The sequence below is a fragment of the Ciconia boyciana genome, chromosome 5 (genome assembly GCF_034638445.1).
Source record: "Ciconia boyciana chromosome 5, ASM3463844v1, whole genome shotgun sequence".
Classification (NCBI taxonomy): Eukaryota; Metazoa; Chordata; class Aves; order Ciconiiformes; family Ciconiidae; genus Ciconia; species Ciconia boyciana.
The window spans coordinates 66,771,667-66,798,064 of record NC_132938.1 but is presented as its reverse complement, the minus strand read 5'-3'; the positions used below and the strand labels follow the sequence as shown (position 1 = coordinate 66,798,064).

The 26,398-nt window shown below is 39.8% G+C and overlaps 1 protein-coding gene across 5 annotated transcripts in view; it reads right to left on the bottom strand.

The window, feature by feature from the left end:
- Positions 1–26,398, bottom strand: part of WDFY3 (WD repeat and FYVE domain containing 3) — a 182,604-nt gene that overhangs the window by 116,200 nt on the left and 40,006 nt on the right. For 4 of the 5 annotated variants that reach the window (XM_072863212.1, XM_072863214.1, XM_072863215.1 and 1 more), the window contains 2 exons: positions 8,294–8,504; positions 1,928–2,051 (listed from right to left, as the gene is read on the bottom strand). In XM_072863212.1, the coding sequence (XP_072719313.1) occupies positions 1,928–2,051; positions 8,294–8,473 (304 nt within the window). In that variant the 5' untranslated portion in view covers positions 8,474–8,504. Of the gene's footprint in view, positions 1–1,927; positions 2,052–8,293; positions 8,505–9,025; positions 9,070–26,398 lie in introns of all 5 variants that reach the window. The other variant, XM_072863213.1, reaches the window with a different exon arrangement.

The following is a 26,398-nucleotide window of genomic DNA, read 5'->3' as shown; positions in this document are numbered from 1 at the left end:
CATTCCCAACCATAAAATGCTGACAACACATTTATCTCTTTATAGATAGAAAGCAAGTTCTTGTAAAATTTCTTCCCTTTCATTAACTATCTAAAGTTGACTTTTGATAACGTTTGTGTGGAAAGCTTGTCTCTAAAACAAGCTTAGCAATTTTGTTGACTTAAACGGAGCATTTCACACCATCAGGAATTTGCGTTTGGATATTACCAGAGACATTTCCTGCATATAGTTGTTACTGAAGTTTAACTTTTAAAAATATGCTAGGAGATATAATTACCTGTTAAGAGATATTAAGATTTGCTGTATCTTTTTGTTTGGTAGACAAAAAGAATGGAAGTTTAAAAAAAAAAATTGCAAGAGCCTTTGCAATCCATAGACGCAATATTGCCTTTAACATAAAGCATATTCTAAAAAGCCAATAATTTTTTTTTTTTTTTCCAGTATTGCAGGAAATGTGTATCTAGCTCTAAACAGTTTAACACAGAAGTCTGCAAACTATGAGTTTTAACAGCTTGTTAATTGGTCATTTCTGGAGAGCAAACCGCAACTCCCTGGTACCACCAAGAGTCACAATGCAACTGCACAACACAGACCTCTCAGGCCTTCTTACATGAGGTCTGAAAAGGAGTTACTGGCCAAAGTAATAGCAAACTTGTTAACAGAGGAAAAATGACTGCTTTCCATTTTAATAAAAACATTGGCACTCATTACATTAAAGCTTAGAAGAGTACCAAACTGTCTTTTAAGTCACTGTGGTTCAGTTTCCAAGAAAACAAGAAAACCCCCAAAAACCAACAAAATCTACCTCTGACTTGTGAGGTTTCAAGGATGACAACTGGATTACCTTGGAGCAATAAGCAGAGGTATGGCTTAAGTAATAAACACACAAAAATGGCCATTCTTAGCAGATTCCAACTGACTAGCAGACATAACAGATGTTCCCCAGAAAGAAGGTCAAACACACACCACTATTCTGCCAGCACGGCTGTTGGACATTCATTTCCCCTAAATACCCAAAGAAAAGACATTTTGCGTCTGTTTACCCATAGAGAACAGGTTTTGTCTATGATATCTGTTTAGCCATCTGGAATGTTTCACTGTTAGTCTCTCTGCTTAAAATGGAAAGAAATTGTAATTGGCACAGTTTGTGACTCCTGACTTCATGCATAATAATTTGCACAGCCTTTTCCAGCCTGCTATTTCCTTATTTACCACCAAATCCACACTGAGAAGCCAGCGCAGATCTTAAAATTATCTAGTAGACAAAAACTTGATACTTCTCGGAAGCACTCCTCTTCAGAAGAGGAAATCAAAAGAGGAAAGCTAACGAAACATGCCTTCTTGGTGCACTGTCCTCAGTTATGCAACTCTCAATATGTGGTCAGGTTCTGACACATTCAGGGTTCATCAGAACTAAATCTCACCCTAACATTTAATAAACAGAGCAAAAGAGGGGTCCACGAACATTTTTCTAGGGCTGGTGGTGTTGGTCCTAATGTGGGACTCACTTTCACATCTTACTAGCTTCCAGACCACCAGCTAATTTTAAAATGCATGTTTTTGGAATGTTAACATATCTGAGGGACAAAACACACCACCCAACAGGCACCTCAGGCAAGATACAGCAGCTGTCCACATGCATGTTCTTGGTCTCCTTCTACTAGCAGGTGATGCAACTTTGCTCACTCCTCTCTCTTTGATGTGTTGTCAAGTTGGTGGAACTCAGCTTTCTCTGTAACCCGGGGAGGAAGACTCTAGCCTCCTCCTCCTCTCCTAGCCCAAAGAAACAGAAGACAACACATTTTTGCTGCAAAGACTTCAATTTCTGAGCCTGCACAGTTGCTGTGGATGGCAGCTCATAGTATTCTGACTGATCTGAAATTCATGATGCACGTCTCAAAGCCCAAACTTGTGCCCCATGCAATACCTGTGGACTTGTTCGATGCTCTCCGTCGAATTTCAGTCACCATCAATCGTGACACTTGAGTAGTAAACTGCAGGAGGTCTGAAAATTTTTCTGTCATTGTACTTGGAGGAGCATTTCCAAACACCTAAAACAAGAGAAAAACGGATGCATCAAAAGTTTACAAGGATCACTACGAACTGCCACCTTCCTTGGCAAAGAAGGAGCATTACTACGGAGATGACAAGTTTTTGTTTTCCTGCTGCAGTATTCATCACTGTACTGGTTTTCACAGTGAATGCTCTAAGATATATTCACAGTTGGAATTAAGTCATCATTCAGGGAGGTACGATCTGATGAATGAAGGGGAAAAAAGGAATCACAAGTTTTCTTGCAAGATGAAAACCCCACGGAGCACCAAAAGACTGAGATTGCACATAATGAGGTAAAGACTAGATACCAGAGCAAATTCTCCAAGAGGAGTTCTATTTTTAAGGGCAACTCCTTTACTATCTGCTGGACCTAAACATTCCACAGGGGTGAACTGCACATACAGAATGATGTGTGTAAAATCTTCTAGAAGGGACTAGGAAGTAGAAATGCCCTGTTAAGTCTTCCCTCAATAAACTGACAATACCAGGAAGCCTCCCATATTGCTGGCATCCCAAGGCCCTACTCTCCTCTCTTAAGATCCTCCTGAACATAAGAGCAGTAGTTACTAGGGAATTTTTTTTATAAATTGTCACTTAATTCTAGTAACTTATTCTTCATGATTAAGCATTAATTTGGCTATTAAATAATTTATTGAATCACATTTAACAGGAAGAAATGCGTTAACTCTGTGGTATTGCACTAAGCTATGGAACACGACTATCTCAAAATGGATTAGCTAGTTGTTGAGGTAATTTACTTTTCATTCAAGACTGCACACAAAAAGGAGTTTCCATCCACACTTCTGATGTAACCCTTGCACTAAAACGGTCACAGTAAAACCACGATATTCATTGTCAAACAAAGCATGCAATTCAAATTCTGGTATCATCACTTGTGTCAGTGCCAAAAAACCAGAATAGCCTGCTGAACACCTGAACAGTCTCAATACTTCTCTGCTTGTTTACATTTTTCTCCCTCGTGGCTATTTACATAACCTGCAGGAGTATCACCAGTGAGCCAGGAAGCGTAATAGATTACAGTATTTTTCTAATAAAACTTCAGTTCAACATGTTATATTTGCCTCTCAGAAAGAGGAAGCAATCTACAACAGTACAATTGATTTGGACTCAACAGCTGCTTCACCCTCATCTCCTTTGCTTGGGTGACCCAGTTATACTATTGCAGCTGAGCTGCTGACATAGTTGACTGACATCACTCTTAAGTCTTGCAACATCCAGTGAAATCCGCAATATTACAGCCAACAGGGATGCAAGATAATTGCGGTACCAATGAACCTTCAAGTACCTTGAAACTGCAACATTACTGAAGAAAACTTAGAAGGCAGAAGACAGAATAACCTTTGTCTAAGTTTGACTTCTTACTCCTCTTAGTATCAGTCACTCTGGCACATTACAGAATAGCCAAAAATATTTTTCCTGCCTACTCGCATTGCAAAGTCATGATGAAATGGAGCCAGAAATACAACACTGAAATTGAACACTCAGTTTCCTCACAATAAAAATATTTTTCACAAAAAACTTAAGCATTTCTCATACAGGAAATTTCAACCACCATTATCAATTAAGAAAGCAAACAGGAGCCCAGACATTACAGGCAGACGACTATTTTCGACAGATCAAGAAAAACACCCCTCATTTGGATTACAGAGTACACAACACTCCCAGTACAGACAATCCAAATTTCCCTAAACTTTTCACAAGACCTCCTTTTGCAGTTGTCTGCATCAGCTCCCAGTTCATCCGAGAGCCTCTAACTTCCACAAGGCTGTAAGAAGGGAAGAGGGCCTCGAGGCTTACGTGTTCACTGGTATAACCAAAGCAAGATTATCTAGACTAGAATGCACATTGGCAGAGCATCTTGCCATCATTAAGTGTTTAAAGATCTTTCACTCAGACCAAGGAAAGAGGAAAAACTAATAGCCCTGTTACCTGTCATGAGCTTGCCTAGAGCTGTCAGCAGATCCCATGAAATGCAGAGAGCTCAAATTTACAGTAAAAGGTTGACTGAGGTGAACTGGTTTTTAATTAGTTGCCCCATAACCAAGTTTGCACAATGTAGAACAAGTATCTGCGTTGGATATAGATATAATCTTTGACTAAAGGTGGTAGTAAAAACCAGGAATAGGATATGAAACATTTTACCAGCAAATCATCTTTTTAATAAGGAAAAGCAAGGCTCTTTCAAGAAGATGTAAACAACATACCACTTATTCAAAACCAGCCTCTTCATCATTCCATCCACTTTTTTTCATATATTGCAAAAGCATTACTACCACACCAGTAGAGCAATGTATCCACGAACACACTGAACTCCGAAAGGAGCCTTTTGAGTACTCTTCCAGAGGGCCAATCTTTTGTTAATTATGCACCGATTTAGCTTTTCATTACTATGTGATTCATCATTTCATAAGCCTCCCTGAACAATGAGGAAACAGAAATGGTCTGTAAACCCATTCATTACCAGAACTAGCAAGATGGTTTAAACTACAGCATGTTTGAGACACATTGTATCTACAAACCAAAGTTAAGAATGCTTTAGCTGCTCTGGATTTACTGATTAATAATCCTTAAAATATCAGGAAGAAAATGGAACTGCATTTCACACAAAACTTCAGATAACTCTGAAGGGAGAGAGAGAGGGGGGAAAAGAAAAAACCCACGCAAAAAAACCCCACAAAAAAAACCAACCAAACCCAAAAACTCATACATGGTTAAGCAAGAAAGCCTCGAAAGAGCTCCTGGATACACTGGTTATTTAACTGGCTGCCTGCTGCTGGCCTCTTGCATGCCTATGGGAAGCAGACTTAGCTTCCTCACTCTAGATCTCCGCATTCAGTAAAAATTGCGCTTCTTCCAGAACTACTTCCTGGATTTCACACACACAGACACCCTGCTTCCAGCCAAACATGCGCAGCTCCCACTTCCAACAGCTCACTACTCTGTACAAGAGACATTCTGAAGTGCACATCAAGGTGTAGCATGGAAGTCTTGATCTGAGCTCCACAATTTATTTTGGGTTTTCTCCTCCTAACACAGACATCCCAATCTTATAACAGATAATGCTTCTATGGTACACCATCACGGACTTCACTTAAGGCAGGAACACAAAAAGTACTCAATCTCACTTAAACCTGTTCAACAGAATACAGATAAATATGCAAAGTAACTGAGGGATTCAGAGTCTGAATTTGAATCAAGTTATTAACTGATAGCTTAAAACATTTGCAGCTAAGGACTATGTTTGAGAAATGAGAAAAATTTTTAAAAGGAACTTCTAGCAATGTTTTAGTGTTTCCTGTCAGCAAAACTACATCTCAGAGGAAAGTCATCTCAGAGTTTAGTGAACCAAGATTTACCATATCTCCCACTAAAAATCTCAAATAAGACTCTTCGGAAAATTATTTCTCCTGTTCTATTTTTTATTCCAATCAATTTCAGAGTTTGTCTTACTCTGACTCACAGAGTTACTAAGGTAGCAGGATTGTTCCAAAACAAACTGTACCATAGACAGTTGACACTCCAGAAGACACAAAACCAGATAAGCCAAGAAAGCCACAGCAGGCTCTAGATGTTAAGCCTCAAAAGAAAAAGGTGGCATTAACCAGGAACCTAAAAAAGTAAACTGTGGAAGTAGAAATAAATAGATGACATCACAACTGCTCAACCTGTTAAACGCAGGAAGGCAAGAACACATTTATATGAAATACAAGGAAAAAAGGCCCCCTGCAATAGGGAGAGATGAGATCTGACTGACCAAGATTAATTTGTTTTGTTTGTGCTACACTAACAGTTCATTGATGACTGATAATGGCTATCAAGGACTGAGAGAAAGGAAGTGAAAGAACACAAACAATACATGCTTCCCTCAATGTGCCAGACTACAATTCAGATTTTACAGAGGTTGGAAACTGAAGTGACAACATCTGGCAACAGTCTGTATTTATGGCAAGAAGGACAACTCCAAGAAGGTCACAGATTAAAAACAGCCAGAGTTTGAGGACAGTGATGTTAAAACCAAAGAAGGAAAGAAGAGGGAAGAGGAAGAGAGACAATCACAGGTAGGATTCAAAAGCAAAACATTTGACAAGCACAGAAGAATGCATGTCTTCAGCATCAAGTTCACCTCAGTAAAGAAAGGAACAAGAGAGTCTCTAGGATTTAGAGAAGGGAAAAGAGCCCATCCACAGATGGATTCTGTAAAGAATAGAAAAGACACATGGGGAACCTGGGGAAGGAAAAACCTATGATAAACAAGGGAAAAACAGGGATGTATTCACACAGATGGAAATCGCAAAAACCATTCAACTTTTCAAGAAATCTAAATGGTACCTGAGACTAGTTAGACAAGAGCCGATTTTGACAGAGTAAGAAGAAAACTTGGGCCTACTGATTCATTTTTCACAATGCTTCAACGCACAAGCTGAATGAAGGACAGTGAGAGAGAACAAATGGTGCAAAGACAGGAGGCAACTACAACTAGGCTTCAACAGGGTCAAGTGGAGGGACCAAGAATTAGGACAAAGACAGCAAGCAGTGTAAAGGAGGAAAAAAAAGTGTAGTAAGAAAGGGGGGAAAGAGAAAAGGGAGAAACAACAGAGAAATTAAAACTTAACTGTTCTTTTTCATCTCTGAAGTTTAATCAAAGTCTAAGGAAAGACTGCTGTACAGAAATAGGACATGCATCGCTGCACTAGTTTGTCTTAAACCCAGTTATATCACCAGTTGCAATTTCCACAGATAAAATGCTACTGCAAGTAACTACCACAAGGGCCAGGAAAAAATTTCTTCTCCACCCGCAGATCACAACTAAGTGCTGAAGGAGCTACAGTGGGTACATTCCCTTTTTCAGAAGCATCAGCCACCTGTAACCACCAGAGGGAGATTTCTAAGCATAACTGCATCAAAATAACCTTCACAGGCTCAAGCCAAGATTAAGATTCCATTGTGCTAATTTGTAAAAACAAATTAAGAAAGTCCATAACTAAAGGGCATACAATCCAAGCAGATTAATTAAAGAGGAAGCAGATGAACTGAGCTTAAGTCTCCCAAACTCACATAACAGGTTACCAGTAGAACTAGGAGTAAGACCTAGGGCAATAAAATGACATTTAGGGGATCTATCCACTAAAGCATGCTACCTAGTAGACTGAAAATCCTATTAATGCCATGCCTTGACTGGGATTAATTTTTCTACACAGCGTATAAGCAGTTCGATGTCTAACACCATCATAAGCCATACTTTCAACAAAGCATCAATCTAAAAAAAGAGAAAGCCGAGTTGATTTTCCTATCAAGTTTTTGCATTTTAGTTTTTGGATTATTCCAGTTCTCCACGGTAGTATATACAAGCACAAATCCATCACCCAAGAACAGCTTCAGGAGCAAGAGTTCAGGTCACAGCAGGAAAAACAAGGAAAGCTAGATCTGTACCTACTGCTCTTTCAAGATCCTAAAACTACCATCAAAGTTATTATTCACAACGAAGTGACAGAGTAACTGAGCGACATAAGACATCAGGAAGATTTAGCTGCTATTAATTCCAGTGACAGGCATCATAGTCCTGCCTCCAAACAAAATCTTAGTGCCAGAGCACAAGGGAGTAGTGAAATATGAATGGCACTGTACAAGTGGCTATTACATCTTCCCTACAGACCGCTTTTTCAAAATCCCCCTTGTCCAAGAAGAGGGATTCAGACTCCATACATAGGAAAAGAGCTACAATGGTGATGAGAATTTAGAGAATTTATCACAAGAGGAGATTAAAATTGTTCAGCTTGTATAGCCTAGCAAAACCAAGTCTGACAGGAGATATTATGTTATCTCTAAATATGCATCAGTACAATAAATGTGAAGAAGGGAGAAGAGTTATTTAGACTCAAGGACAGTGCTGTCACAAAAACAAGTGGGTATAAACTTGCTATGAGTAAGTTGAGGTTGGAAATCAGATCACTCCATAATAACAGCAAGCTCTGCAGAAAAGGTCTGTGACAGTCTACATGCAACTGTGGATTGCACTTCAGAAAAAGCAGTAACAGAAGGAAATCTCCAACGCCAAGTTTATCCACTAACGCAACACTATGCAAGGAGATGGGGAAAACTGAAAGGATGCCAACGGAAGAAAAGCTTCTGTTGTGCTAGAACCAAAGGTCTTGGGAATACAAAATATGAGCAGTCAATTCAAATAAAGAAAACACCTCTTGCAGATTCTCTAGCTTACCCTGTTAAACACCGGCAACATCATGTAAAGTTTTTCTTCTTGTTCTTTCTGGGTCATGTGCCGTGGAGGATGACAGAGCTCTGTAAAGAGGCGACGCAGATGCATCAAACCCAGCGCATTATCCTGGGGGCTACACTCCTCCTGCCGTGGCCGGCCCATGATCCTCTTCACCATATTCATCTTGACTGACTTCTGGAAGCTCTCTTGTATCCTGTTCAGAAAGGAAAACGAACTTACTGAGTACAACAGATTGAGGCATTATTCCATCAAAGCCTTTAAATATATAGCACCCTCTCTCACAGTAAGTACCACATTGCAGTTAAGAGCATTAGCTAATTTTATATGCTAGGCATTGATTAGTATGTGCCTAGAGGATTTAAAGCCAACAACTTGAAACAGGAAAACATCCGATACTCTTCAGCACAAAGCACGACTGAACAGGCTTCAAACACCGCAAAACACTTTGTTACTTTTTATTAGACTATTTTTTTTGATTCTTTGGTGCACATTCCACAGCATTTACAGCAGTGTTATCTACATATTGCAAAGTATTCTCAAAATAATTCTAGAATAAAATCAGTACCAGTTACGTACTTTAAAATCTAATCAAACAAGACCTTCGAACTCTCTCAGACGTTGGCTTTATCATACAGAGGCATGCTTAAATTTTTTCCTGACTTTCCTATGGCAAATAGACAAGGCTATCCAATAGAGCTATTGTTCATCTCACACCTCAGCTGTCGGGTCTGCAGAAGAACACCTCGGTCTTCTCCCTCCTGAAGCACAAGAAACTTGTTTTAGAATCATAGAATGTTTTGGGTTGGAAGGGACCTTTAAAGATCATCTTTTCCAGTGGATGTCAGGGTGGCTGAAGTCCCCTAGCAGAATCAGGGCCTGCAAGTGTGATGCTTCCTGTAGTTGAAGTAAGAACACTTCATCAACATCCTCCCCTTGATATGCAGTCTGTTGTAAACACCAGCCATGACGTTTCCTTTGTTGGCTTGGTCTCTAATTTTCACCCATGAGCTCTTGACCTGTGCATTGCTGTTTCAAAAAAAGCACTGGGCAATCAATGAATTTTTTAACATAGAGGGCAACACCCTCACCTTTCCTTCCTTGCCTGTCCCTCCTGAACAGTTTCTAGCCATCAATTGCAGTGCTCCAATCACGTGATTCATCCCACCAAGTTTCAGTGACAGTGGTCAGATGACAGCTTTCCAGCTCCTCCTGGCTGTTACCCACACTGCATGCATTGGTAGAGAAGCATTTCAGTTTGACTGTCAACTCTCTCACCTTTTTGGTGGAACCTTTTTGGAGGGTTGGGGCACATTCATCACTGCTCTGATAGGTGCACTCATCCACCTTGCTGCTTGTGAGTACTTAAGTGTCCTGGCTTTGGACCCCATCCCCCAGGCTCATTAGTTTAAAGCGTGATTCGCTAAGTTAGCCAATCTGCCAACAAAGATTCTCTTTCCACTTATAGGTATGTGGATCCCTTCTCTCCCCAGCAATCTGTATTCACTGAAGAATGTCCTGTGATCACAGAAGCTAAAGCCAGGTGTTGATCTGCATGATGTGTCAACCCCTGCCTGCACCCCTATCTCTGATTGGCAAGATAAAGTAGAAGATCACTTGAGCCCATCACCTTCACTCATCCCCCGAGGGCTCTGAAGTCCTGCTTGATCTTGCCCAGGCTCTACTTTACCATATCATTGGTGCCCAAATGTTTTAAAACATCTGACAGATATGACATAGTGTCTGTATTTAGCCCTGTATTAGTCTTCAAAACAACATGGACCAAATCTTCTGAACGTGAGACTGAAGTCTATCAAGCAGGACTTTGCACAAGAGTTGAGAGGGTCAGAGCAGTTAAATCCCTCAACAGATGTAGTCAATTGGACACTGTGGCAAAAGGGACTATTCTCACAACTACGTTCAAGTAAGGGAAGGAGTAAGGGGGGGAAACAAAGAAAAAGTTTCAGCTCCATACATGAGGTTAAAGAGACCAACAATGAAATACTCCACAGAATTGTAATGTCTACCTCTCATCGCTTAAAGGCGGTTGGAAAAACAAAGATCAGTAACAGCTATAAAAATTATTCAAGGGTAGAAAACGTCTCACAGCAAAAAACATTTACATTATCAAAAAGAGAGGTTACCATGAAGGGTCAACTATCAAAGGGACAAGTGATGATTCCAAAAGTGCTATGACTAGAGTAATGGAGGGAAAATATCCATTACTTAAGAACTCAAACCCAGAGATTAAGTTGTGAGGAAAGACAGTAGGTGGGTGCTAAAGCCAGGAAAGTAACACCAGCTACAAACAAGGACTACACTTTTAAAACCAAAGATAATTAACCAATAGTAAGAAGCATTAACAAAAGAAAAATATTCTCTGTCTAACCCAAGAATGAAATACCTTTCTGGAATGTCTTCATAAAACAGAATTTTACTAACATGCAAGAAAAATTAGGAACTGATGCTAACAAACATTTTGGTAAAATGCAAAAAACCAATTTATGAAATTGATGAGAAGTCATCAAAAAAAGCTAAATTGGATTATTACAAAAGCTAAGCTAATGTGCAAGCCAGCAACTGTCAGCCCATGCTGGAAATCTGCATTGGCTTTTCACATTTGAAGAAAAATGAGATAGAATGGGATGTTGTCTTTTAGTGTATTATCCCTAAGAAATAACACAGGTAACAAACTTCAAATCAGCATGATTCACACAGTTTAAAATGAAACAGCACAGTTTCTGGAGGCGTTTCCTCCAGAAACCCACACCTTTTCCCAAACTCTTCAGTTTGGGAACTCTTCTCTCACTGTAATAACATGTAAACTAACAGAATACCACATCTGAGCTCAAAGAGACAAAACTTCACTGTCTAAGCAACAGGAAAAAAGTCTGTGTTTTGTTTTTCATAAAATCTTTTAAAGATAATATTTTAAATTTCTTTTTATGATTCACAAAATGCTGAGAACTCTAAATCCAACACCCAAAATGCATGTTGTTATTGAATCCACCACTGCTGTAGACTTTTGCTAGTGCGTTCAATTTTTCTTTTAAATCCTATCACTTTATTCAGCCTAAGCACACACCTAGAACAGGAATTTGCACTGGTTCAGCCACACAGTTGTAGTTCTAGATCTGACAATTTTCTTGTAGTCAGAGAAGTCCAAATAAATGTTACGCACTATTTTCCCAGTGTAACAGGAGCCTACTGAGACAGCTTCTCCAAGATGCAATCCATTTACGTCCACTGGGGCAGTTTTAACCCAGAGGAATGACAAATGCAGAGAACAATTAAAGTAGTCCTCACTTTCTCAAGACAGTCACGGTCCCTCCTGCCTACTCCCCAGTACAATCACGTATTCAACCTCAACGTAAGAGATGGGGCAGAGAGGAGGGGAGAACGGATGTAACATAGGGTAAATAACATCCAAATTAATTTCCTTTGGGGTTTTTTCCAGAAGTAACCAAAAGACACTACAAAATTGACATATTCCATTTGTGTACTTAATTCAGTTGGAACTCCAACCCAAAAAAACCAAAAACAAAAAAACCCCACCACTAAAAACCAAACACCACAACGCCACGGAATTTCAGATTTCTGTCCCAAAGATGTCCCTGCAACGCTCAAGAAAATCTTCCTAGAAGACACTGCTTTGCGAATATCCTTTACTATAAAGTATTCACTTCCTTGATGTTTCTCACAGATACGGAGTCTATGTTGCACTGTACCAAGTGAAGATAGGGGTAGTAACACTGACATGTACACACAGAGATCTTAGCAATATATGCTGCTTTTCTTAGACAATATTATCTGCCCTCTGGATCAGATTTTTCTGGCAGTATTTTCTGCTCATTCTGAGTCTTCTGAATTATGTGAAGTCTACCCTCAATCCCACTGCAGATCAAGTCGAATGTACACAATATATTAATTTCAAGCAGAGTAGATATTACTTGTGGAATTATTCCAGAGTTGAGTCCTACTGTGTTTCTGTCCTATTAGAAAAAAGGCTAGCGTGGGCTCCATGCAACGTCATCTGAAATATATTGTACAAGAAATCTGAAAGAATTTCTGTGATTTACTTTTGCCAGTCCAAATACAGTGATATTTTTTCTGATTATCACAGCACAGATTACCTATGGAAATACAAGGAAGACGGCTGTGGGGTCTGGGAGCTCCAGCATCAGGCCCAAATCTTAGACACGTGAGAAGGATTATTCATGGTTTACAGCAGGCAAAAGCTTCCTCATTGTGAATCTCAGTACCAGAACTTACTTATCCTAAGAAAACATTGAGATGTTTAAGCTCACCTAAAATAAAAAAATGTTAAAAAAGAAAATTAAAAAAAAACAACTAAAATCATCAGAGGAACGATACATTAGAAATACTGCACCAGAACATTACACATGTTCGCTGAGTGAAAGGACGGTGGTATGTTGCTACTATGTCCTGTATAAATATTCTGACTGAGGTTTTCTTTGTTTAGGCTTAGGCCTGCAAAAGAGAAAGCAGTACACCTAAACATTTTACTACAAACAAAAAATATCTAGAAGAAAGGACCCTCCTGTTCTACTAAGTGAAAACATCTGCACAGTGTTCACAGTCAGCTGTAACCACCACACATGACCTGAATTCAGCATTAAGGCCTGGCAGTCTCCTTAATGCCAAAACTGAAAGGATTCCAGTATTTGCAGTAACAGACAAGTCACCTGTTCACGACTGCTTGCTTATAGCACACGGCAATCAAGCGCCCTGCACAGCAAAAGCCTACACAAAAAGAACCTTAAGAGAAGCAAACTCACAAGTTAGGGAACACCTGTCTTGTAACTGGTTGTAGAGCTTGAATTTGGCCTGGCTCTGCGCATGCATTACAGTAGAGTCTTAAATTGCACACTTACTTCCTAGAGTCCCCCAAAGGGCCTCCTGCCTCTCTCAGCAGGCAGGCTGGACACAGCCCTCGCTTCACAAGCAGCTGCTCAGTACTTTGTTACTTCATCCCTCTGAGCGTGATGCTACATCTTGGTTACTGCAACCCAAACTGAAAGCGTGCTCTGCACACACAGTGATGCATTTCCTCATGGGTTCTTCTGTCCTGCTCATCACTGCGAGATCAGAATGCCTCACAGCTATTAAATCAACTTATTTTCATAAATCTGCCCCACAGCACAAGCGTGTTAACAGCCTCAATATACACACAATGAACAGACACACACACCTTACACTAAAATTGGTGGTGTCTAATAATCCGGATATCTAGTTTAAGAAACTTTGGAGAGTAGCTAATCCTACGTGGCATCTTGTAATGCTTGAATCTCTCTGCTTGCTTGCATTGTAACCCTTAGAGACCAGCTGATGTCCTTTCCCCGTCAACTTGTGATCTTGAAGCTAGATACCCAGTACACAAAGGATGCAATTAGAGACCAACTCCAAAAATGTCATGAGGAGTTTTGTGGAAGAGGCAAGGACAGTCGCTGGTTCTCAGGAGAGGAGGCTCTTCCCTGCCTCACATCCCCTCTTCTAGCATGTACAGCCCGGTGCAGCCACACGTTCTTTACTACACAGCCCTGATTAATTACTTCCCCCAGCAGGTCCAAGCAGGCATACTCCTCAAAGGGAACCTTTGAGTTGGACAGTCCAGCCGCTGAGTCTTTGGCTTTTTTAAGCTGAGTAAGAAGTTAGAAATTATTTTGAAAGAGCAAACTAAGCAAGCGGAAGCTCTGTAACACAGCCTCACAATGACAGGCACGTGGTTTATCAGCAGGGTTGAAGCAGCTCAACCCACTGCACCCATCTTCTGCTACTTGAGCTAAAAAGGTGAGTTAATGGCAGTTGCGTATCATCATGCTCTGTATGGACCAAAACTAAAATAAGGCACTTGACTAGTAGATTTCAAACATGCACAGAGACAGCAACAATAAAAATGTTGCTCTTGTAAAACACATTGCTGTTTTCTCCTAGTGGTAGAATTAGAAGTCTCCATGTGAAGAAAAATGAAGCAAGCAGTAAAGGCACAGCATGAGCACCCTTTGTTTTCTTGCACTGGCTGTCCGATGGCTGCACATTTTCCTGTAAGCATAAGCAAGGCTGACCCATTTGAGCAGCTCTGATATAAACCCATTCACCAAGTTCTTCACTTTTCTGTTAAATTTATATGGGAATCCTACAAGATGAACCCATGAGATTCCCGAGAAGTTTCACTGGAGTTAGTGCAAGAGGTAACTTCTACTTTTAGTGGAAGCTGTTGGACAAATGATCATAACTACCTTACATAAAATACCAACAACTTAAAAAGCTCAAAGACAGACACTGCGAGAAAAACATAACATGCACATATAATCATTAACACAAGTTAGAGTATGATAATGTATGGGTAATACTACTAGAGCTATCAAAACATTTGTGAAGAAAAAAAGTAGACAGACAGAAGCTGCATGAGACACACTTATTTTCACAATAGCTATTATAGGTCCAAGCTGTGCATATAGTTCCAGAAGGGTGTTATTTAAATAAGCAGCTAGGTAATTATCTGCTTCGTAATTACAGTCACAAGTGTTTCTCCAGGCACTATATTGGTATTACATCAGCAGCTTAGCAGCGAAACAGGAATCAATTTCTTTCTTTGCAGATTATAATGGGACACCAGCACACACCTCCACCCCATCTATGTCAGGAAAATGAAACTTAAGATACCTTGTTGCTACAATGAATCACATTAGTCCATTACAATCAATAAATTCCATACCTGTTATTTCCCTCCACACTACTTCTGTTATTTCTTTCCTGATTTTAAGATTCCCTACCCATGTGGTTAATACTAACATTCTGAAGATGATCATCAAGATGCACTATTAAAAAGGACATTTTTCTGGCCTTCAAAAGAAACAATAAAGAGCTGTTACAGACTAGATACACATCCATTTGTCCTTAGAACTGAACAGGAATAATAAATTCTCTTTATAGGCAAAAAAATCAGTAGGAGGGGAAGTGAGGAACACAACTACTTCCTCCCATTCCCCCCCCCACCAAACAAAAACCAGCTACTTACACACAAAGAAAATCATGCACAAGGAAGCTGTGTTGCTGAAAAGGAAGCCATCAGCTCTCCCTGATGGACTGAACTAGCACGTGCTCAGTTGGGGAATATCACCTGGTCCCTGTAAGACAGGGCCTGGACCAAAGCCAGCGTGCCGACTCAGTAATAAAAGTGGCTATTCCTGTGCTAAGTTTTCCTCTTGTTAAACAGCTAGTCATCTGGTTAAAACAAGAACTATTGCATTGAGAAATCCTCCCAACAGGAAAACACCATCAATTCCCACTCCAACTTTCGTATTGCAAAGTATTATTAAGGAAGGTGCGCAGGCAAGGATTTGCAAGGTCGTACTATTCTCTCAGGGTTGTGGCTTTTGTGGTTTGTTTGGGGTTTTTTTTGTTTGTGGTTGTTTGGTTTGGTTTTTTTTCCCCCTTTGCACTGAAATATTTTAAAACTTATCTCAAGGAACCTTATGTTATCACCTGAAAGCTTAACCGTCCCTTTTTTAGATGAATCTAAGTGCAGAGGCCAACCTAATGAAATACTGTTTTGTTTCTAGAGGTTGAAGAGATGCTTACAGAGGTGTCTCTTTCAGTTCACAGGTAGTGTCCAAACCAGAGAATTAAATAAGGTTATGTTTTGCTTTAACATCTCTAAAAAAAAGAAAAAGAAAGAAAAAAGAAAAGAAAAGGCTTGCTATCCTAATTCAGAACATGAATTCTCTAAACTCAAATCAGATGAGTATTTAAAGGTACAATACCTTTGTTACTTGCAACATTAGCGATGCTATTCTTATGCTCAGTCTGACCTTAATGCCTTGACATTGCTGCAAACAGAAAATCTTAATACTTCAACAAATATGAAGAACTTCAGTAACTGGTTAGCGAGAAAGATACAGATATAAAACATGGACTATCAGTCTTCTTTCTAGGTCCATTTCCCACAAATTATTCATGATAATGACACATAATAGCAAGTGCTGATAGAGTAGATTTCCTGTGGTTTGTACCTTCTTGAAGGTTAATGTTTTACATTCAGTGAAAAAGGACAACATTTAAAGAACAGTGATACTTTTGACCTACGCTGCAGGGATGGAGGAAAGCTGTCCCACTAAAGAATAATGATGCATGTATTTCTTATTTAGTATTAACTTAAATGAAAATGAACTTCAGTTATATGAAGTTATTTGAACAAAATTAAGTTTTTGCGGTTAATTTTGTTCAAATAATAAAGTACTGCTTTTTACTTCTGCTTATAGCCTATTTTTTTCCTGACTTACTAGCGTATAGCTTATGTCTAGAAGATAGCCTATCATTGCATTTTCTAATTCTTTAGTTAATAACCACAAAATCTCCCAAAATTTCCCAAAATTACTTCCAGTACTTTAATAAAGTATTTCCAAGCTACAAACATTTCTTCTGCCACCTCTGAAACATAAAGCCTGTAAAATGAAGTATTAAATCCTACCACAGCTGAAAACAATATGTAGTACTTCTCCAAACCACGGTTCAAGTTGCATCAATTTTCTTTGCTTCCATTTCCATACACAAAAAGCACAGACAACTTTAAGATCTCAAGTGCAGACCCACCATCCATTATGCCCTTGTGACTGAAGAGCCTACTTCAACTTTATTTTTTAGTGCAATAGCAAAGAACAACAGTTACCTAGCATGAAGGACTACTGATGCACGTGTGGAGGTAAAGGATGTGATTATAATCATTGTTCATAGATATTTGGGGATGGTGCTCAAAACTCCTAGCTTTATCAAACAGGAAGGAGCTACAAGTCAGTTTTACAGAGAGCAAAGAAGAGACAGCGCACGAGGAAGCAAGCACATGTGCCACCTTTTCCTAGCAGGAGCAAAACTGTCCACAGAGCATCTAGAACATGATTTTTGGCTAGATGCTGATAAAATTGCTTCCTACATCTTCATTTAGCACACATTAGGATCTGTCACCAGCACAAAAACAATTCTCAGTACTGCTTTTCTTTAAGCAAGCCTTTAACAAGACTTAAGGACTCCCATTTTTCAGCTCAGTAATAAACTGATAATCAAGCTAAACAATTGCAAATGCCCACAAAGCAAACAGCCAGAAAGCTCAAATACAGGCTATTTAAACTGACCACACATATTCATTTAAGGTTTCTGCCTTTGCATTTTTTACTCTACATCTTTTTCAACTAAAATGAAAGATGAAGTGTCATTTTATCTTGAACTACCACACACTACCCCCAGAACCAAAAGGTAATTCTGCTTCTGTAAGCACTTGAATAGATACATCCACCACTTGTTTAAAAGTGGGTTTTGAAAAAGGTCAGGGAAATTTCATGACTAATTTTCACACTTCAGAAGCCAAATAGCATGTAATAAACATTGCATCAACGTCCAACTAAGAGATGCAGAAAACGTCATCTTTGAGGTACCTATAACAGTACAGACAGTCCTTCATCTCTTCACAAAACAAGACCAAGAAATACAGTCCATCCCTAAGGCTACCTGAAATCCACATTTAACTGCAGGGTTCCACACAGCTTCACCTGTGAATTTAAATGCAAAGTCTTTAATCACCTCATCTGCATATAAACATATATCTGATCTCCAAAAACCAGTTTAGATTTGCTAGCCACGAAGGAAGTCTGAAATTCCATACCTCAAACTGTTTGCTCCATGGCATCTCCTTAGGTTCGGGAAAAAAAGGTAATATTTATGCCAGAAGAATGTTTTAAATCATTTGTGCAAGGCAAAAATATATTGCCATTGCAGGGCTGAGGACCAAATAAAATTCTTCATGTGTAAAAGAAGCCTTTCTGCTGTTTTAGGAGATGAGGAATGGTCGCTGCGGGGGGGGGGGGGGCGGAATCTTACCATCTTTCATTAACCCTAATCATCGGTTACAGTAAAGATCAAAGTAGTGGCTCTATATAGGTATTATGTTAGAGACCTGCGTTAGCACGTTCAGGTGGTTCATTCATAGACATTCAGGCTCCGAGGAACTATTTGCTCATGCTTGTGCAATCATACCACTATGCTGTTTTTTCCACTCCTTTGACCTGTTCCAATGTGGTCTCAAGCTGGCAATCCTGCCCTGACTGCAACAAAGTCTGAACTAGTTCTGGGAGTACAATTCCTCCTCTCCTTCAAGGAGCGCAAAGGACACTATTTACCAGAGAAACGTGGTAACTGAGGAGACAAAAATGTGTGCAATGCAAAAATCCTGACAGGCAGAAGGAAAGTACAAGTTGGTTAGAGCACAGACACAAAAGATAATGACAAAAATAGGAGAAATTTCTCCACTGACATGTATTTTTGGAACACTCATTTACAGGAAAATTGTGCCTAGTAAATTAACAAGTTTCAGACTGAGAGAATAAAAGTTCTGGTTTTCAGTGTTCTCAGTTTGCATATATTATAAACACAGCAGATTACTTTTGGAAACTAAAATTTACCAGATCAGTGTTAATCTGGAACTTTGCAACTGGACACTCTTGCAGGTGTGAATTATCCCCATTCACACGTGCTAGCTGGCAAGACAACAGAAAAGCAAACACAAATTATCCAGCAAACCTGAGTACTGCTATTAACACCTACAGCTGAAAAACATATTGGAGGAAAGCAAGTACTGAAACATCGTTCTGGTTTTGAACATACGCTGGAAGATACGAAACATCTCAGAAACATTTGCACCTCAGCAAAATCATCTGAAATGAAGGAATCGATAGATTATTCAGAATCAGAACATTACACTGAAAGTTTATAAAACAACTAATTTATGCAGTGTCAGGAAAAGTTTGCTGAATACTATAAAGATAGGTAACAACTGGTAAAACAAACAGGCTATTTGCTTCCTCAATATTTTTGGAGAGCAAATTCTAATTAATGAGTTCTTGCTACGTTCTGTGGTAAAATATCTTGAACATTTTTGAATGCCTTTTTTCTTGGGGTTTTTTTTGTTTTCAAAGGGCCTGAATAAACTGATTTGCATTAACTGGACAAACAGAATGCCAGTTACAGCCCGTTGGGAATAGAGCAGAACTGAAATTTTACTTTGCCAACCTGAACTGCATGGCAATGACTAAACCAGGCCATTCAGGAGGTGAAAAGCTTCTAAGAAGCCCCTGGAAAAAAAAAAGGGGGGGGGGGGGGCGGGCAGGGGACAGACACGACGACACACAAAATAACAAACAAAAAAGCAAAATAATCTGGGATCTGAAGAGATAAGCGTGTGCTTGGTTGACATGCAGACATCAACAAAGGCATAAGAAAAAAAAAAACCACCCTGCTCCAGAGGGCAGCTCTTGCATTAACAGTAAACAAGTGAAGTAAAAAAGCCTTCCTAGAAAAGTTATTCTACTAGAATCAACAATGAAACAATGAGCTGTTATTAGGAATGGGGAAGAGTGCTTTGGTTTGTTTGCCTTTCCAAGTAAGGGGGGGGGGGGGAAACCTGTGAACTTGGAACAGGGGACAGACTGTTACATCTAAGCAGTAAGACCGTGCACTAAAGACAGTAGTCCCAAACAGCATGTTCAGTAATGACAATAGTGAGTCTAAGCACAGTTCTGATATTTAGCTAAAAAAAAGCCACCAGATTTTTTTTTAAAAGGAGCGTGGTATTACACAAAGTTGGTCCCCGTTTGTGGTGGTGGTAGTGGTGGTAGTGTTTTTGCTTCCCAACAGCAATCTAAAGCATGAACTTCCTCCAGCCACGGAAAACAGTCATTTATATACCCAAAAGGAGAACATTTCTTCTGCCTTTAGGAAATTTACACATGAAAGAGCAGTAAGTAGAAGCCCGGTTACCTGTAAAATTTGCCTCCATAGAGCTGCCCAGGTTGTTTCTAACAACCTGGATAAGAAAAACAACAAAATGATCCTACCAGCACATGCTTGGCTGATGTAATAAAATTCCTCTCTCTGCTACCATCTAGTCAGAAAGAGTGCAAAAGAAACAGCAGTGTATCAGGATTAAAATCAGCATTAAACCCTGGGCACAAATGCTTGTTTATTTATGAAGCAATAGGAAGTAAATAAGGGTGAATGATCACAACCTCTTTTCAGTTGCATATCATAGTATTCTTAAGTGCAAACCAAATGAAACAGCCCAAGACCTTATAATTAGCAATTCAGACCAGAGATGTATGGAAAAGCAGTAGAAATACTTGCATACACATCACTACTGCCTTCTAGACAATAACAGATCTCTTCCAACTACTGCATTATTCCACTGTGTGTTTGCACCCAACAGGAAGCTGCTGAACTTGATCACCCCCTACACATCCCCAGGCAAAGGCCTCTCTGTAAGCACGATGGGGAAGCTGGGCACCGTGGACAATGACATGTAACAGACTACTCTTGAACTGACTTTTCTCAGATGGGGTTCCCCTACATTGAAACTAGGACAGTCCAAAGACATCCACTGAGCTCCACTGGAACCAAGTGCTGCATACCATACAGCATAGAATCATAGAACCATTTAGGTTGGAAAAGGCCTTTAAGATCATCAAGTCCAACTGTTAACCTAACACTGCCAAGTCCACTACTAAGCCACGTCCTTAAGTGCCACATCCACACATCTTTTAAATACCTCCAGGGATGGCGACTCAACCACTTCCCTGGGCAGCCTGTTCCAATGTTTGACAACCCTTTCAGTGAAGTAAAATTTCCTAATATCCAATCTAAACCTCCCCTGGTGCAACTTGAGGCCATTTCCTCCCATTTCATCATTTGCAACTTGGGAGAAGAGACCAACACCCACCTTGCTACAACCTCCTTTCAGGTAGTTGTAGAGAGCAATAAGGTCTCTCCTGAGCCTCCTTTTCTCCAGGCTAAACAACCACAGTTTCCTCAGCCACTCCTAATAAGATTTGTGCTGTAGACCCTTCACTAGCTTCGTTGCTCCAGCAGACGCATTGCCACTGGGAAAACCAATAAAGATTCCTGTGTTTCATGTAACTAGGGAAGTATTGTAATGATGGGGGAAAAGCACTGTCTTTTCTCCTCACCTTCCCTCTCTTCTGCTCCTCCTCCTCCCCCGCACCTTCTCTGTTGGGTGGCAGAAGATCCTCTGGGGATGATAGTTACAAATTGCAGATAAAAGCAATTTGACCCTTCTCAGTCTCGTCTTCAGCCTTCAAACACCACACTGTGCCTTGAGGACTTCAGGCAGAGCTAGACTTCACCTTGGGCTCCCAGCCCTGGCTTTGGAAACAGCCTCCCCACATTGCACATGGAGACTCTTCTCAGGAGCCTCGCTCGGAGTGAAGAGAAAATAGCTGACACTGCATCTTTCCTTACAGAAAACAGCTCTAGCTCCCCACTAACACACAAGAGACGCTGCTGCTCCCAGATGACCAGGTAGTCTGTCAAGAGGGCTACCAGGCTTGCAGAGGAAGACTGGGACAGAACCAAGGCAGGATACAGCTCTTCTCATTTAGAAGTACCCCACTGAGCCAGAAGATTTCCATCCCTCAGCAGTGAACGTGGCAGATAAAGCATTAAATAGAAAAAAAAGGAGGGAAAAAAACCAAACCCACACACAAAACCCCACACCAGACAAACCCCAAACCAAAAACCCACAAACACAAACCTACAAAGCAGACTAAAACTGCAGACTTTAAAAGCAGTATTAATTGCTCAAGTGAATGTATTCTTCCAGGTCTCCCCAGTTCTTCAATCAAGTATTTAGCACTGCTGAAAATTTTTTTCTGGTGTTCACTAGCACACTTAAGTGACTGGAGTGGGCGTAGATATTCTTGGACGTTAAGGTTGGTGTCTCCCACACAGGGACAAAGCTGCAACATTTTCAAAAATCCATGCTTATTTAGCTTATTTTTTATTGCCAGTAATGGGGTTGGTGTATGTATTATTTACCATAACTACTTTCAAAAGTATTTTTGTTTTCCACTCCATTACCCATGTTCTACTCCTGCTTGGCAATAATGCCAAAATGAAAGTTATATTTCACAGTGAATAAATGCTTTCTTGACAGAATCTTATGCAGTATACTGCAAGATTAAATAGGACAGCTAGAAATCCCCAAAAAGTGAGCTACTCTTATTCAAAGAGAAAAAAAGAAGCGTATAGCACTCAGAGACAGGCAAATTACTATTTTAATACAATGGGTTCTTCTCCAACTTTGTTACATTTCCAAGTCGATAACAAGCTTGCTTCACAGTAGAACTACCGCACTTGAGAACAGGCTCATATTAGCTGTATTTTGAAAGCTATGCACATGACAAACTAAAATAAATTATTTTCTTCCTTAGGTGGAATGACAAATATAATCTACCTATTTTTCACTTACTTCTGTACAGCCAACATCTTAAACACAGAAAACTATGTGCAGTTACATTATTTACATTATTCAAAATATCATTATATTTTGACTAAAACTCAGCTTGTCATTTGGTTCAGTTTCTCTTTATAACAGCAAGTACAACTGCAGAAGAGTTTGACAACAAGAAGTACAACTTCACAGAAGCTAGTCATGTAATTAAATGTTAGTCTAGGGGGGAAAAAGTACCATGCAAAGAAATATGAATAGTTTGTATTCATTTAGGTCTCATCCTACCTCGAATTCTTGAAGTTCAGTGCAAGCATCTTGGTTTTCAAATCCTCTCCTTGTAAGGTATTACTAATAGGAGATATCAAGTTCCTCTGCCTACAAGCCACTGCCAGCCCATCGTTAGTAAACATCCTTCCGGCAGTCAGGCGGACCTCCCGAGCTTAGCGCCGCCATCCCCCAGTGCCGGCTGTACCAGTGCCCAGGCTGGTTTGATTGTGGAGAGCAGCTGGTCCCTCCCGGCAAGCACAGGGATGCGGGAAGAGGAAGAACTGTGAAGCTGAAGGGAAGGGATTCCTCCTTCTGCCTTACAACGCCCTGGCCACAGTAACTGATACAGCTGCTTTACGAAAATAAATAAAAAAAAAAAAATCACACAAGCTGCAGAACAAGATGAAAACCTGTATGCTGGAGTAAAAAGACATCTGGTCTGCAACACAGTCACTGCAAATGAGAACGATGTATCATAGCTTACAAATGAATTTGTAAGAACATTTTTCCTGCTTTTCTTATCTCATAGAAAAGTAAATTTGTTTAAATTTCAGTTACAATATAACTAATTATTCTGGAAAAATAAAAGGAGTACAAGAGACACTTCTTACCAGAATCTAGATCAGAGGCAATGTGGGTGTTTCCTAACTTTAAACTTTCTGCTTTTTTTTCTTTCTTTTTTTTTAACAGCATTTACTATTCTAGCTTGCGATGCTATTTTCATGCACAGCACCATACAATATAGAACAGCTGGTTCAGATCAACACTGCCAGGTGTTTTGTTTTAACAACAACAACAACTATTCAGAAGTGGTAGGATTTCCCAAGGAAATCCATTATCAATAACTACGATTACTCGCATGTTATGTCTTGCCACTATACTAGTCCCTCTCTCCAGTAATAACCAAAGCTACAGAAAACAAATTAGGACTGAAGCTGTAGCTCTCTGAAAAAAATTCTCCCAGTGCCACAGAAGGATACTCAAATGACCACAGTGGTCACTGCTTTTTAACTAAATTTATCCCAGAGAAGAGCCTGAACATCCACATAGTAAAAGCACAACTACTGAAGCAGAGTTTATTCCCATTCTGCCCTTGGATTCATCTACACATACACACAATACACACACTAAGGAAATATCCTTCCTTGCTGAAGGAAAAAAACCATCAACAACAACAAGAAAAAAAAAAAGGCAGTAACTGTATATCAAATGCATTGCAATGTCACTCACAGCTACAGAAATTACTTACTAGTTATTTATTACAAGTCCTGGCTTCTGCAGTGCATCTATGAAAGTGTATGGACTCACCTGGACATCCTGCAGAGTGCTTCGCCATTTCTGGATGCAAAGAACCTGGGGACAGAACTTGCCCTCCATAAGTGAGAAGACATGACTTTTTCAACACTATCCCTTTTCTCTAGTTTCGTGTCCCTTTTAAGCTTTGACAGTGAGTAGTGCACAGAATGAGGATAACTACTCTTGTTTATTTTTAAGACAAACACAATGCAATAAACAGAGTGAAGCCCAGTAATAGGTTACCAAACAAAAACACATTAAAAAATTGGTAAATAAATGCTCAATGCTAGGATTTAATTGCAACAATCATACCACAACAAAGGTTTCTTATACGTCCATATTTTCCTTTACATTTTTACCATACATCCCTTTCTTTAATTTGATTTTACTTCTCTCTTAGAATATGCAGATGTTCCTTCAAGTACGCACTCCAGGTTGCTCAATCTGGGAACAAGGAGCGAGAGAAAGAGGAAGGTGTTTGGACTTTTTACATCAACTTGTTTGATAATAGCTGTTATTTGAACAAAGAAAGGACGCTCTAAAAGCTGAGTAATTTACACAGAGCTCAGAGGGTTAGCAATATTCAGGTACCTGAAGTAAAGGGATTTATTCAAGCACTGCTAAGTATTACATAAAATGTACACGGACACACACATTCCCTTGGATAACAACAGCCTTGGGCACAAGAGTATATCCTGCATGCTGAAAAGTAACCCCGCAGTTACTCCGTTGCCAACTTCACTCTTGTTACCAAGTTCAAGAGATGGCATCATTCCAAAGAGTGATGAGTTTAACTCTGACAATTTGCACAGAAGCAACAGTCAGCTTACTAGCAAGGATGCACTTCAGTGTAAGGTACAGGGCCTTTCACAGTAGCTGTACATTCCCTATTAGAGGAAGTATTTGTGCAGGGCTTCCATATTGGAGGAATAAGTAGAAGATGTAGTAAGAGATCCATCTCTACCACAGGAAAAAGTTTCATCATCCTGAACCATGGAGCAAAGTAGAGAGTAGTAGCTTCTTGCTAGCACTTCTCTCATGCAGGTATTACAGGGGTGACTATTTTGTGTGCCCCCCCCCCTTTTTTTTAAAAAAAACGGTTACCTTTAAGCAACACTGAAGAGTAAACAGTATTTCTAACAAACTCTCACCGCAATACAGCCAGACAGCAGCCCACTTCTCCACTGTTATTTCCTCACTTACAAAAATTGCTGCACATCAATTTCGTTTTCCAGCACTTTGCATCTACAGGAACACGCCTTTGAGATTTCTCCCAGGCAGCTTTTTGAAGTTATAATCAAACAAGAGAAAGCTCTAAAACTAGGTTTACTGTGCCTCCGGTTTCTTTCAATTCATGGGACCTAGAGTCTTTCCAAGGGATTGCCTAAGGCTTGCCTTTCACAGGCTACCACTTATCAGTAGTAGCTCTTCCAATACCCTCTATTTGGGACACAAGACAGGGCATGAAACATTCACAGCATTCTTGCTATTCCAATTACACCAGTGGTGCACCAAGTCTCTGCTGCTAAGGTGTATCTATTATCAACTTAATTTGTAGTTTTGCTAGGATACCAAAGAGCAAGAGAAGTCAGGAAGAAGTCAGGAAAACAGCAGTAGGGATTACAAAACCAGAGAGCAGCATCTCCACAGAATTAACCTCAATAGAGATTATTTTTTCCCTTGCTACATTTCATGTCCATAAGAGACTATGGAATCACCAATAAATAGGAACTTCTCAAAGGGAGTTTCAGGCATTAATCTATCGCTAGCAAAAATTATTGACCCAGTATGAAATATTGGTGCTTACCTCTAAGGGAGCCAGCAAATTAATCTTTCATGATAACCTGACAGCTATGGGAAGTACATTGTACATGCAAAAGCACAGCACACAAACATCCCTTTCTATCACAGAGAGCTTAAAACAAAGCAGTATGTCAGACTTCTCTAACACCATCCCAGACAACAATTATTTCTACATTTCATATCTTATTCTACAAAAGCTTTTAAAAAAATATGGTCATTCCTCCCTACTTGTACATTTTCTCTCTATGTCAGATTAAAGGAACTACTACAAATAAAAAAACATTAGGGCAAAGTCCTGCAAGGAATAAGGCTTGAGGTGCTGAGGGAAGCACTGATAACTCCTCCAGCAATCTAGCAAAAAGAATACCCAAGTTATTTTTCCCTCATGTACATCTTCAACAAGCCAAACA